Here is a 13,481-nt window from a genome sequence, read left to right on the forward strand (position 1 = left end):
CCTGTGTGAGAATAAGCCGGTACCTGGCAGTAAGATAACTTTACTTCCCACATCTATCACCCACCCCAGCAGCCAAGGGTCAGCGGTAAAAATACAATAAGATAAAACATTTAATCTTACAAGGGTAAGTTTAAAGCATGTGACAAATTTCTCTCCACACTTTAATAAGGGCACTAAAATAAAAAGGCTGTGTGTTAAATCACTTGGAAGACTTTGTTGAAGCTTTATCCTTTACCTATTCCTGTTCGTCTTAAATTTTGCCAATTTACGAAACATGACACAAAGCTTAACCCTCTGTTATTAATTACAATAAATGCACACTCACCACACTTTTGGGTTAAGTACATTAAACGTACTAACTAAGTGATGAGCTCAAATAGAGAAATTCCTTTATTTTCCTCCCACAAACCTCTTAAAGCTCTTCCACCGAAAACTTCCTTTCAAGTTCAGCCTTCCCTAATTTTGCCTTTTTGTCCTCTCCAAGTTGTGAAATTAACTTGTACTGAAAACAAACTCTTCATGAGAGCCAGAAGATTTAATGTGAGGGTACTTTAGTCTACCTCGATCAGTAATCCCCCCCTGCACTCACATCCCTCTCTCCCAGAGTTGTAAATCAATAAATAAGCCGCCTTAGCCAGCACAGTATCTGTGATGGAGAAGACGTGACCTTTGGAGACCACAGCCATCAGGGCTGCCACAAAAGATGAGACCTGCAATCCAGCAATACCACCACTCTCACCCTTCTCAGTGGCTAGCATGAGATGCTTCATTCAAGTGAAATGCAGTGAGAGCTGGGGCAGTCCGATTCATTCAGTAAGTCTCACCCCAACCACTACTGTTTAAGAGCTACTCAAAGAACAAGTAGCTCCTTTCTGAAGGTTATCAGCATTAGTTACAACTTCTCCAGATACTCTTGATACATACATAAGATATGTATGGTTTCAGCACTGCCATACAGTTAGTTCCCCACTTCTGAGAAAGTATTTATTGTCCATTATCAGTTTTAAGCCTGCCATCTTTAAACTTCATTAGATGCTTCCATATTCTTGTGTAGCATAGAAGTAAAAGTCCTTCCTCGTGCCTCTTGTGCTGGAACAGGCACACAGAAACCAGGAGAATTGGTGCACGCTAAGAACAAGCATCTCGCAGCCTGGAAGCACCATTAGCAGACTCCTTTTTAAGTCCACAAAGCACAACGTATCTCTGTGGTACTCTATGAGTAATGATAATAAACTGCTCCTAATACTCCAGCAAAAATACAGAAAGCATAGGTTTAAAATCAAGCACATTTTTTTCCTAACGTGAGTAAAAAAAAAAACACAACAAAGCCCTTGCAGAGGTTGTCAGTGTTGATCAACAGAAAAAGCTATTTTTTTTCCCTTTCACTAATGAAAACAAATTGTTTTCAAAAACAAATTGATGTTCAAATTAGAGAAAAGGCTATTTTACCAAGACAAGATTTCTCTCTTCTGGATGCTGTTAAATGACACAGAGAAGAATCTAAGAACAGACAGCAGTAAACATAACCCCCCCCCCTTTTTTTTTTTTTTTTCAAATCTCAGGCCCAAAACAGCACTTCTTACAGAAAAAAAAAAATTAGCATTCCCACTGCAGGAATGAAACCCGTTTCATGCAAGGACAGATGATCCGAATGGTCTTTTACAGGCCTTATCTAATTTATCATCTTCAAATTTATTGAAATACACACATTCCCCATCTAATATCACTCCCAGCCTCAGCAAGGCTCATTAAGCTCACAGGTGTTCTGAAGGTGTCTTTTTCAGACAGTGCAATCTATGAAATATGAATCACTGCATCCATGCTTATTGCATGCGCCCATCCCAGGCGTTTGCTGTGTGAGAGCGAGGACTCACACCTCCACGGGAAGAACGCCACTGCCCTATGAGACAGTTGGACGAGAGAATTGCTCTTCTCCAGCTTTAATAGTCTTGGACAAAGGTCAGGCAAAACTTTGTTTATTTAAATTCATGTCTTCCCTGTTTTACTTTTGGCCCATGAAACAGTGGAAACCACAGCAGGAGAAAAATACTTAATCTGTACTTTGGAAAAGGCTGTACTTCAAACAGGTCTATATGGGAAACCTTGAGGATGGGTATTTTTTAGCTATAAGCTACCTCTGCAGAAAAAAAATTAAGGAGATGATTTTTAAAAAGACTTCTCATATAAAGAATAGCTTAGGCAGTACTGGTATAAGCTTTGTCATTATTCCTCCTGGAAACTCATTCTCGTGTTTTACTACTCAAAATAACTCTTGGGACTTTTGCGCAGTCTGAGCATGCGGAAGGGCTCATTGACACGCAGAGCTCAAAGTGCGAACACATTGCACCAACAAGGGCAGCCTCTGGTCCAAGCTGCGGCTGTCAGCTGAGAGTTAGATATCAACAACTCACTGGTCAATGTGCCTGAAGACATTCCTCCTTTCTGTCCTCACCCTGACCTCAACTCCACCTGCTTCACCTATTTTTCCCTTCTGGGAGAAGCACCCAGTAGGGTCAACACAGAAGAACTGCTGCTTCAGTAGGTGCCAGCCCAAGTGATTTTTTTGGACAAACTCAAGCCAAAGAGGTAAAATGGATGAAGCGACGGGCAGACTGCCAAAGATATTCAAAATGCCTGAAGGTGCAGACAAGCTTCGTGAGGGAAGTACAAAAGTACCTGAACATTTCAATCCCATGGGCTTCAGCTTCAGCAGTTCTGTGAAACCTTCTGTAAGGCCACTTGAGTTTCCTTGATTCAGCCATCCTCCAGACCCACCTGTACTTGGCTGACGTAATTTTTAAGGCTGACTTTACTTGAATCAAAGGTGAGTATCTTACCTGGAAGACTGAAGTCGAGACTCTTAGCTCCACCCTTCTGGCAGCTGTAACTCACCTCACTCTCCATCAGCCTTCAGCACTCAGCAGGAGAGCAAGACTTTTGCCACACGGGATTTCAGCCACCGCTACCGACCACTTCCCCAGTTGACTCCTCCCTAGCTACAAAGAAGCAAACAGAAACACAACCTCTCTCTCCCTTGAGCTGAAGACCAAAAATAGCATGTGTGGGGACTTCAGCCTGGTGGATCTAAGATTCAGAAGGTAAATTCTCCATTTCAGAGATAACTGAAGCTGCCAAGATCTTCCCAGACATTTACCCGACTACGGAACTAGAGGAGCAGTAAGAAACCTGAACCACAACTGCAGAAGTCCTTTGCCCTGCAACAGCTTTCATGCATGCGTTGCCCCAGTTGAGTCTACGCCTCGCCATTTTCAAAATTTCAGCTTGCTGCAGTAAGGGAACAGGCTGTTTCAGTGAGATACTCCACATTCTCATGCCCCTGTGTGCTCACAAGGCAGCTGAAACACTTCCCAGCATCTGGGGGAAGCAAGTTAAAGGAAAAAAAAAAAAAAGATTCCTATAAAGCAAACAACGCCCACCCAGCCCGGAAGACTGCCTACAGCTAATCTCATGTCAAACAACCATTGCTAAGTTTCTCTTACTTCTCTTACTAAAGAAAAAGATGGTAGTTTGCTTCCTGGGAAAAAAAAATGGTTTAGGCGTTTTGAAAGGCTCGTTAAGTTTGCAGGTGTTCTGGGGATGTCTTGGCTCCAGCACCGCAGCAAGTATCCCACGCTGACTCTTCCCTTGTTGCACAAGTTCTGGATTAAATCTTAAAATGGGGCAGGGAGATCATGTCTTATGGGGAAAGCCTGGGAGAAGAGGTGGATGCCACCAGGACTGCCACAGAGGTGCTCCCCTAGCGATGTCCATTCGGACACTGACAGAGCAGACAAACTGGAAATGTCTACACGGCAAAGGCACCCAAAAAATGATGTGGCTTATGAAACTGAGAGTTTATCTCAGCACAGTAGCCAATGCCACCCAGTAGTGGGGAGCTGTATCCCAGTACCGAAGGGAAGCACGTTACATCTGTGACTTGTGACTGAAGTGACATTTTGCCTTGGATCTAAGGGAGACGAGCAAAGACCAGTATTTTCACTGTGGCTAATCCATCATTGGCAGATTGGTCTTACTCAAGACCTGTTCAGAGCAGTTTCATTGCTGCCTGGAAACCTTTTAATTTCCTTAAGTGCAACCATTTCAACCATTTAAAGCACCTTCCCTTGAGTTGGTATTTCTGGGCTTTGTTGGTGGGGGGTTTTTTGTTGGGTTTTTTTTTTTTACCCCCACCAGCAAGAACCTTTTCATCTTCAACTCCTCCACGACAGGCACCACATTTACCTGCATGTTATTTCTGGAAGCTTCCCAAGGCAGCCTGCATAGGGTTCAGTTGCCGAAACAAGGGTTTCTAGCACCATTTTACGTGCCAGACTCCCAGCTGCTGCGACAGAAGGCTGTGCGCCTCCTCTGCGTCCTGGCTCATCCGTGCCGGCACATACGGACGTGTCTCATCACTGGGGACAGCTGATGGGGCACAAGACCCTGATAACCAGGCACCTAGCCTGCTCCCTCCGTGTCCTCCTTCCCAGGAAGGCAGCATTCATCATCTGTCGCTCCTTCCTGAAGCATTTCTCCCGTGTATAAAATATGCCACATGCATTCATCTGAAGTTTGAGAATGTCTCTGGCAGCCCTGATTCTGTCACCCAGGTAATTTGTCATAAAATATGGCCAAAACGAATATTGATATTGAAGATGGAGATCATGATTTGCAACCTAAGTATTTGCCAAAAAAAAAAAAAATTAAAAAAAAAAGCCATTTTGAACTACATAAACATTTGAATGCTAAAGAACAAACGTGTGTGCAAATATAATGGAAAAGGGAAGGATTAGGCAGCAAGCTTTGGTGAATATTTCCCTGCAGTTCCTGTTAAAGTCTCTGATGCGGAGGCAGGCATCTCCAGCAAACAAGCTGTCAAACAGGCTTCAGTCAATCAGTTCCATAAAGAGAAGAGGACTGCTGCATAGAGCTAGCTGCAAATGCTAGCTCTGAGCATTTATATCCTTCGCTGTGCTAACCCTCAGTCAGACTGGAATTTTCCAATGCAATCAATCACGTGGCTTGATTTCAGGTGCCTTTCTGAGACGCTTCAAAACTAAATTCCCCCCAAACTCTTAAAATGAAGCTTCAGGAAAACAAAATAGGATCTTTTTCAGGTCTCAAGCCAGGTATCAAAAGGACAGGCAGGTGGAATCAGCAAACCATTTTTAAAGCCTCAGCTGAAATCCTCCTTTAGACTCTGACATACACACTTACTGCTTCTAGCAAGGGAAAAATGCAAAGAAAATCACAGAATATTGTCTAGGAAGCATATTGTAGGAGACCAGTAAATCAGATGTGCTGTCACTGCTTTAGTGTCAATTACTGCATTTGTGGCTGATCAGTTGGTAGATTCATCTGCATACAAAACCCATCCTACGCCATCTCATCTGTAAACAGTTTTGAAGCAATCAGGCAGCACAGTTAAAAGGGAGGTGTCCCTCACCACACATTATTGTCCTTCAAGCATTAACAACCAAATTTAAATTTATGTCAAGTATTCATATGAAAGAACTAGATTCTTTACAGCCTTACAAACAAAACAAGAAAAATTGAGGAACATTTATCTTAAATTGTTAGGACTAGTGCAAAGCATTAGGTTTATGCTACTACCATTTCTGAACTCTCCATTTCCCTTTCACCCAGCCCTTTATTTACCTTGAATCCCCAAAGGACTAATATTGCCTCTCAATGCTGGCACATGATGGTACCGGTGTGGCCTTGAACTCCTGTACATCCAGTGGTACCTGCCAATTTCCATTTCTGGTCTGGTGATCACTGCCAATTTCAGGTGGTAAAAAGTCAGTGTCACCAGCAAGTTTTAGTTCAGCACTTTCAGTCATTTAACTTTTAAAAATAAGAGCCCAGAAAAACAAGCTGTAGTTTCAGAACTGAAACAACATAACTTTACCAAACCAAAGGAGAGGTTGGGAGGGACATCGACATGGAGACACTCATACAGGTGTTAAGAAAGGTTAAATAGCTAAAAATCCACCAAGGATTTGAATTAAACACATAAGGAAAGACTCTCTATTCCTTCCCACCACCCACTCTCACGTGTCCCTCTCTTTGTCCCTGGCAAAGAGCTTTGCTCCAGAAGTAAACGAAGACAAAGTCATGGAAAACCACATTACCTGTTGGTTGGGTTTTTTTAAAGACACTAAATCTGTCAAAAAAAAATGGTTATTGGCATGTGTAGAGGTAGGGCAAACACACAAGTTTGCTCCATTACTGTCTTACATTAGAAAAAAAATAACAAAACAAAACAGGGGGTTTTATTTCACATGGCTCTGCTCATGTCCAAAAATCTGGACCAAGTATGTTAAAGCAGACTTGTTCTGGTTTTACAGCGAAGAACAGGTATCCTTCTCCTCGCCTTTTCAGAGGACAGATGAAGTTCAGCAAGGAGACCCCACACAGACTAACACGCTGACCCGCTCGCACACTCATCGCACACATACCAGCACAGGGTTTCCAAGTCCCCTGAAAGAGGCCACCGGCAAAACAACATCAAACCACTTTTGAACCTACATGTCCCTCCTCGGCACCACTATGGCTTTGACAAGGCTGTCAGGGCAAGACAGACAGATCTTTATTTAAAATGCACCAGAGTCCCGCTCTGCAGTGGCTAAATGAGAAAGTAACCATCATGTCTGGCCAAAATAAATCCGTTTCAGCAGCATTTGAGCAGGTGGAGGAAGCAAAGGTTATGATGCTGAAAACCCATCTACCATAGAATTGATCAGAGGCAAATTTCAGGGGGCAGGGAGAGTAGGAATGCCATACATTTCTGGCTGGTGAGGGGCTAGGAACATCCTAGACCTGGTCCTTCTCTCATGGGGTTTTGCTGCTGGTGCAAATTTGGCACGGCTACATTTACATACATCAAGAAGAGAAAAAAATCTTGGCCTGAAATCCACACATTGGATCAAGAAGTTTGAAACAAGAATTTGTACATCTACACTGGCAAATGAACTACAATATTAAAACAGTCTTTTGGGTTTGGGATGCAAACTTAATATCAATGGCTCTCTAAAGGATTCTTTGTGACTTGGTACTTCTCCCCTCTCTGCGACCCAAATTGGCAAGCAGGTATCAGACATTATCCCGCTTCCTACAGTTTATCCTTCCTTTTAGGAAAGGCAAATTCCACATCTTACAAACATAACTGAATTCAAAATGTGTTGAAGGCATCGTTCCACAACGTGCATGCTCAGGATGATATCATCTCCTTCTGCTTACACAGGAACAATCCTGCTTATGAGATCACAAGAGACGCCATAATAATTTAATTTGATACAAAATGGAAATAACAGAATTGCTCATTAGTACTGGATATTGTCTGCCCTCTCGTTCCCAACTGTTTGCTCCCTGGTTTTTTTGAAGCTACTTACAGGGCATCAGTGACAGATTTTTTTTTTTAAATTAAAAATAACCATCTGCAAAGACTTCTGGGAAGAAAAAAATTCTTCATTTGCATTGCAGCAGCATCTAGACCAAACCCTTGGCACTAAAAGGATTTTAGCCTATCAGCCCTGAACCCACAATTCGAGATTTCTCCTGCAGCGGCTACAAAACCCCCGTTGCTCAGAGTAGCAAAGCAGGCAGCTGCCTTTGTGCCTTAGCTTGAGGGGACACGGGTGAAATCACCACTGTCTGCTGTGGGACAAACATCAAACCCTGAAACACGGAGATAGCGTGTGAACTTTGTAGCATCATTTCTGTAAGTGAAAATATTCCATGAAGTTGGAGGTTTTTTTATATTAGTAATTTCTGGTCTTGCGATAACAAGCCTCTCTTCATTAGGAGATGGTTCAGACTGCATAAGGAATCTCAGTTTTTTCCATTGCTCTGCAAAGAGCTGCTTCACAATGGCAGTTTGGTAGCCCTTACCGCACGCCTGGCACGACCTCCAAAGTTGAAGAGTGCCTTTTGGTGACTTCACTGGGACCCACCCAGGCAAAATCACCAGCAGGTCAAAAGCCCCACCGGCTTCCGTGGCATAGCAACTACTGCAACACAGTACCTACAAATTAGAGTTTAACTCTGTAACCCACCTAGTGAGTAGAGGAAACAGAAATGAAGAAGAATGAAAGGAAAAAGAATGACTTCTTTACCTCTTGCTTTTTGAAGACCTAACTGCACTAACTGCATTCCCAGGTCTAGGTTACTCTCCACGCGCAGCCAAGCTCCTGCAGCTGGAGGCCTCCTGGTCAAACCAGGTTGTACCCGACCCCGCACAGATGCAGCAGCTACAGGAGCGACATTTTCATGTCACACCACACAGGCACACTGATGGTGACTGTGGTGTTCAATATTCATTGGGATGAGTCATCTTGCATGCTTGTAATAAAATTCCCAGCGCCCAACATCCTCACGCTTTCGCCTTTGGCATATGGTTTAAGAGGAAACAGTTACGACGTTCATCTGTTGCAGCTGACAAAGCAGTCCACGGGAGCAGAGAGAGGGTTGTCATTTGGTCATTTACGATCTGGTGATGAATATTGCATTAGGAGCAAGGCTGGCCAGAAAATGGGGAAAGGTTAAAGTAACCAAAGGGGGCTCCCCCCCACCTCTCTCCCCTCTTTAGCCCCCGTGCTCCCACTGCAGAGTCTATTATGCACGTTACAGTGCCATCTGGGGTTCTTTGCCCCCTGTTACCATACCCCGTGGCACATATGTCTAGGTTTTCTGCTTTCATCAGGTCATTCAGACCACTATGAGTACGTTCTCCGAGCCTGTTCAACCCCCTCCTATTTAGAAACCAAATCCTAATCATTAAAACCTAAATCACTAAGCCTGCCAAATTATTATCCCCAGAATATCGCGTGTCCCAGATTCTCCCCGGGCTAGACTTCTCCTGCAGTCATATTCTTCAGGGACTTAAAGCAGTTGTTGTTTTCAGGGGATCTGAAACACCAATAAACTGCTTCACGCAGGGAAAAAATACCCAGCATAGTAGAAGTCTTTAAATGGTTTGACAGCTCTGAAATCACCATGTGAGCCTACCATTAAGGGATTGTATTTGAAAATTTTGGCTAATAAACCTAACAAATATATATAAAAAAAGACAATTTTTTCAATCTGCTGTAATGAAAAACGCATCTGTCTGTGATGCAGGAAAATGTCCCAAGCTCACTGTGTAAAAAGGACTTCTGTAAAAGTGAAGTAAATTGCACATTAATTCACTCCTTTCTCAGGTTGCGCTTCAGCAGCTCCGTTTACACTACTGCACACAGTTGTGCAGTTGTGTTTAAGAGAAGTATTTTCTTTCTATTTTTGACTAGCATATACTTGTCTATTTAGAGTTTAAAATCAGAATAATTGCTTCATATATGAGGAAAATAATAAAGCTCACAGCCATTCCTGAGCACGAGGTCTTCTCTCATCGACAGCACATTAGTAGGGAAGAGCCAATTAAAAGGAACCCAGGGTACAGCTGCTCAGGCTGGTTTTCATTATTCCTCCGCACAGCATATGCAATTTCAACACTGTATGCATTCATATAAGGAAACTGTATGGTAGCGTAATGGCTTTCTTCCATCCTCCCATGTGTAATTGCTAAATTCACCATGGTCATCCACAGTTGGGGTTTTGTTTTGTTCTTTGAATTTTGCAACTTGGTAGTATTTCTCATAGTTAAATGAAAAAGGAAACTTATTGTCTCTGTTAATGTGTATCAGAATCTATATCCTTCACTGCTGATGCAAAATGGCATTTCGTTTTTCATATTTATTCCACCTCAGTAAATCTGCCTGCCCAGTCCTCACGTTTTGATTTAATTTAATGCCTGCAAGATAAGCACTGTCATTTGTAATAATTTGTAAACTTTCATCTTTAAAATGCATCCAATCTGTCCTGCAGCCCTGCAAAGTATCTGTTAAACATTTTGCTTCAGCTTGCTCATGGTGTTCTCCTCTGATAAGGGCTGCTGATACCCAGTATAAAGCTGACTTATTTCTTATCTCCATCAACATGGGTGTTGTTCTATTTCCAATTAAAAAAACTGGGGCAGCAGCCACTCATCTGGGTGCAGAGAAACAAACGTCTGATAAACACTGAATCCATCAGCTGGGCAATATCACTGCCTGAATCGGGCAGGGGATTCACGAAAATAATTATTAAAATCTAAAACTGGAATTCACATACAATTTAGTGAACTTTAGAAACCTAAATGAGATAAGTCATTTTCATTTATCAATCAGTAAATATTCATAAAGCACATCAGCTTGTGTACATTGTCTCAGCTATGCTGCAGTCCAAAATAGCTGCCCATCCGCATTTGCCACAGGGATGGGAAACGCAAACCAGTACCTATGTGACACCACCGTTCAGATCTGACTGTATTAGGTGCTCGAACTGAAAACAGCTCTGGCTGCTCATCCCAAGTGCTCAGGCAGCATTGCTTTCCAGCATTCTCCACCAGAGTACAAGGAGCCCTGGATATAGGGGCCAGCAGCTGGACATGTAGTCCCAGCCCAACTTCCTCCAAGTATTTATTCTGTGCAATTACAGTGCACCATTAAGGAGGTCCTTGCATTAAAAAAATCACAACCTGGAAACCTGTACTTTAAAGTGCTGGTAAAGGGGGGGAAAAAACTCATAGCTGAAAAGTACAATCTGCTAATAGATAAATGCAGATACTTTCCTCTGAACTTGGCAGTGCAAAGCATACTGACTGCGATCTCGTCTTGCTCAGTATTAGCAAAAACTACATTCCCCAACCCCCTCTGACACTGGTTTATCTCCTTGGACTTTGCAATTCATATCTGGAAGGAAGAGTTAAAAGACTTTGTGATAGCGCTGCAATTGCTTCAAGCTCTGGTGGCTGCCCCGCCGTCACTGGATGCAGGGCATCTCATAAAGGACGGCCATTACACTCAGTCCAGGTGGGATCTTAGAGGCAGAAGCAAGTGTTGCAAGCCCAGCAAGCATGTTAGGCACAGCAGGCAAGAGATCCAGTCCGGACAGTAAATGGACACATTTTTGAAGGGATCACTTTCCGTTTTACACCCCAAAGCAACGGGGCAGCATTTCCCAGGAAGTTTCTTGACATAAGAGAAAAAGCTCATTTTTCTCCACGAAAGCGAGCTGCTGCCGAAAGAGCCCTTTTGAAAAAAAATCCTGCTGTTTCGGAGGTACCTCCTGCCTGCTGAGCCCATCTAAAAACCCGACTGGGCTAGACAGTCTTAGCACTTCGGAAAATCTGCCCCCCAAACCCGAATATGCCTCCTACATCACTGCTTCACAGTAGCAAGTTTGCAGGGGGATCTGGGCTATTTATTTTGCCATTGAAACTAGGAGTAGGACTGTTTCAGCTTTCTGCATTTTAATTCACTGTGAAACATATTGGGAATTTTAAGTGAACAGAAATAAAGAGCATAATGTGAGAGACCATGTGTTACTTTCAGAAATTAGGGAACTGGCAAGAACAAAGCCCTGAAGTGTTACATACACATACCTATGTAACAGATCCACTGTATAAAATTACCACAGAAAAACTAAGAAATGGTGGTAAAATTAAGATAGGAAGTTCCCCTGCCTGCCTCCTGTGAAAGCAACAGATCAACCACCTCAACTTGGTAACAGATTTACCATTCTACATGTTGTGCTTTCATCCTTGCCAAAATAAAAGGGAAACCATAAACTCATCATAAACACACTCAGCAACACATTTCATTTTGCACAGCTGCTAATGCATACGGATAACTTTCTTTGGTGTTTATTGTATGAATTCTATCAGTTTAAAAGAAACTCATCGATCAGAAGAAAAAACTGCTGTAATTTTTGAAGAATGATCTATGAGTTCAAGACGGGGTTATAGCCAAGGTATTTAGGACATTTTGTACATTAATTACTCAAAATCTACAGTGAGGTGGGTTATTGTCCACATACACTAATGGCTTTCAGAGTTTAATCTCTCATCAGTGGACCTCCTTTTGTGAAATCCCTAAGGGATTATGTAGTACTATGTCTAATCACTTGACAAATTTCATTTACTTGAAACTGAAGCTAGGTTTGAATTATACAAAGCGTGTAGGAGGAATCAGATTCAAAGTAGGAAAACAAAATCTGGTACTGGACAGTACCAGGATTTATCATTACATTCACATCTAAACCGTTTAACAATAAATTAAACAATTCTACTTGGGGAAATGAATCAGTTGTGTATCAGCTGCATATGCCTATGAGATATTCAGATTGCTTTAACTGACACACAACAGGTTCAAAAGTATACTACGACTCGTAAAAAGGCAGTGGAAATCTAAATAATTTTGCTTACTGATGTATTATTTAGCAAAAAAAAATACTGCCATGATTTGTACAGCAGTCTGCTACACTGAAGAGGGATATTTATTTGGCATACATTATATGATACAGAAACAAACTAGTCCTTTGCTAGTTGAATTTACCCACTGAAGTTCAGCACTCCAAACCAAATAAATCACCTGTAAGGCTGGGATGGATGAAGCACCTCTCTCCTCCTGTGCTGTCATCTCCCTACCGCAGAACCACTACCATGGAATTGTTCTCTCCACTAAGCAGCAAGTCTTGGTGATTAACACATCCTGAAATCTAATGTTGTGAAACTCATTGCATTATTCCCCGTTATCACAGCGCTGGGAGATCTCTACAAAAGCAAAATTTGCCAGACAACACCATAGAAAATGAATTTAAAATTAAGAGCAGCATTTGGCACCAAGCTAACTACACAAAGGTTGTGTGATATTACAATCTATTATATGTTATTATAACCTAGGTCTCCCACACTGCATTGCAAAGCCTTGCTAGATGGCTAGTCTCAATGAAAACACCAGATTACAGCTCTAAGAACGACATGCAAACACACAGGCACACGCTACCTCTGTAAACCAAATTTACCAAAATCCATCAAAGATGCAGCAATAACAAGGCTTCTTTTGCAAACATCATTTCTGGTAGGGTTAGGACAGATTGAGAGCAAATACAGACACAGACAGAAAGATTGCTGCTCTATTAATTTGTTGTCAAGCCATGCAGGAAAGGACAGCTGAAAGCCCGAAGATGCAGTAATGATTGTTTAAGAGCTATTCGAAAAAGTGACAAAACTGGCCTAAACCTCTTTAAGCCCCCTGAATGAAAAGATTTAAACAGGCTATTGTTAGACCCCTGGGTACCTTTTTTCTCTTGGCTTTGTTCTGCATTTTCCTCCGCTGCAGTTTCCATGGCTGGCTTCATACCATCCACCAAAAATGCCGCCCCCCCCTCCCCCCCCAGCAAGCACTTTTTCTCTTCGCCTCCTTTCTCACTCCCTTCCGTCTCCTATTTACGGCGGCGGTGATTGAGCGGCTCTGTTCTCCCCTACAGTAGATTACAGTCCTTTCCAAAACGCCAGAAAAGTCTTGTCAGCTTCAATTTCGCTCCGCTGACTGGTTCATGAGGAGCCGTGCCAGCGAGCGCTCAGCCATACGTCACCGCGGTCCCCAGCTATTAAATAGCCA

General features: G+C 42.6%; 1 protein-coding gene across 3 annotated transcripts in view; it reads right to left on the minus strand.

Moving 5' to 3' along the window:
* Window positions 1–13,218, minus strand: part of GPM6B (glycoprotein M6B) — a 31,197-nt gene extending 17,979 nt beyond the window's left edge. For 2 of the 3 annotated variants that reach the window (XM_009895213.1, XM_009895214.1), the window contains exons 1-2: window positions 13,158–13,218; window positions 5,659–5,778 (exon numbers count right to left, since the gene is read on the minus strand). In XM_009895213.1, coding sequence (XP_009893515.1) covers window positions 5,659–5,778; window positions 13,158–13,218 — 181 coding nt within the window. The remainder of the gene's footprint in view (window positions 1–5,658; window positions 5,779–13,157) is intronic. The other variant, XM_009895215.1, reaches the window with a different exon arrangement.
* Between the last annotated feature and the right edge of the window lie 263 nt (window positions 13,219–13,481).

This window comes from Charadrius vociferus, unplaced genomic scaffold (assembly GCF_000708025.1).
Source record: "Charadrius vociferus isolate BGI_N301 unplaced genomic scaffold, ASM70802v2 scaffold491, whole genome shotgun sequence".
Taxonomy (NCBI): Eukaryota; Metazoa; Chordata; class Aves; order Charadriiformes; family Charadriidae; genus Charadrius; species Charadrius vociferus.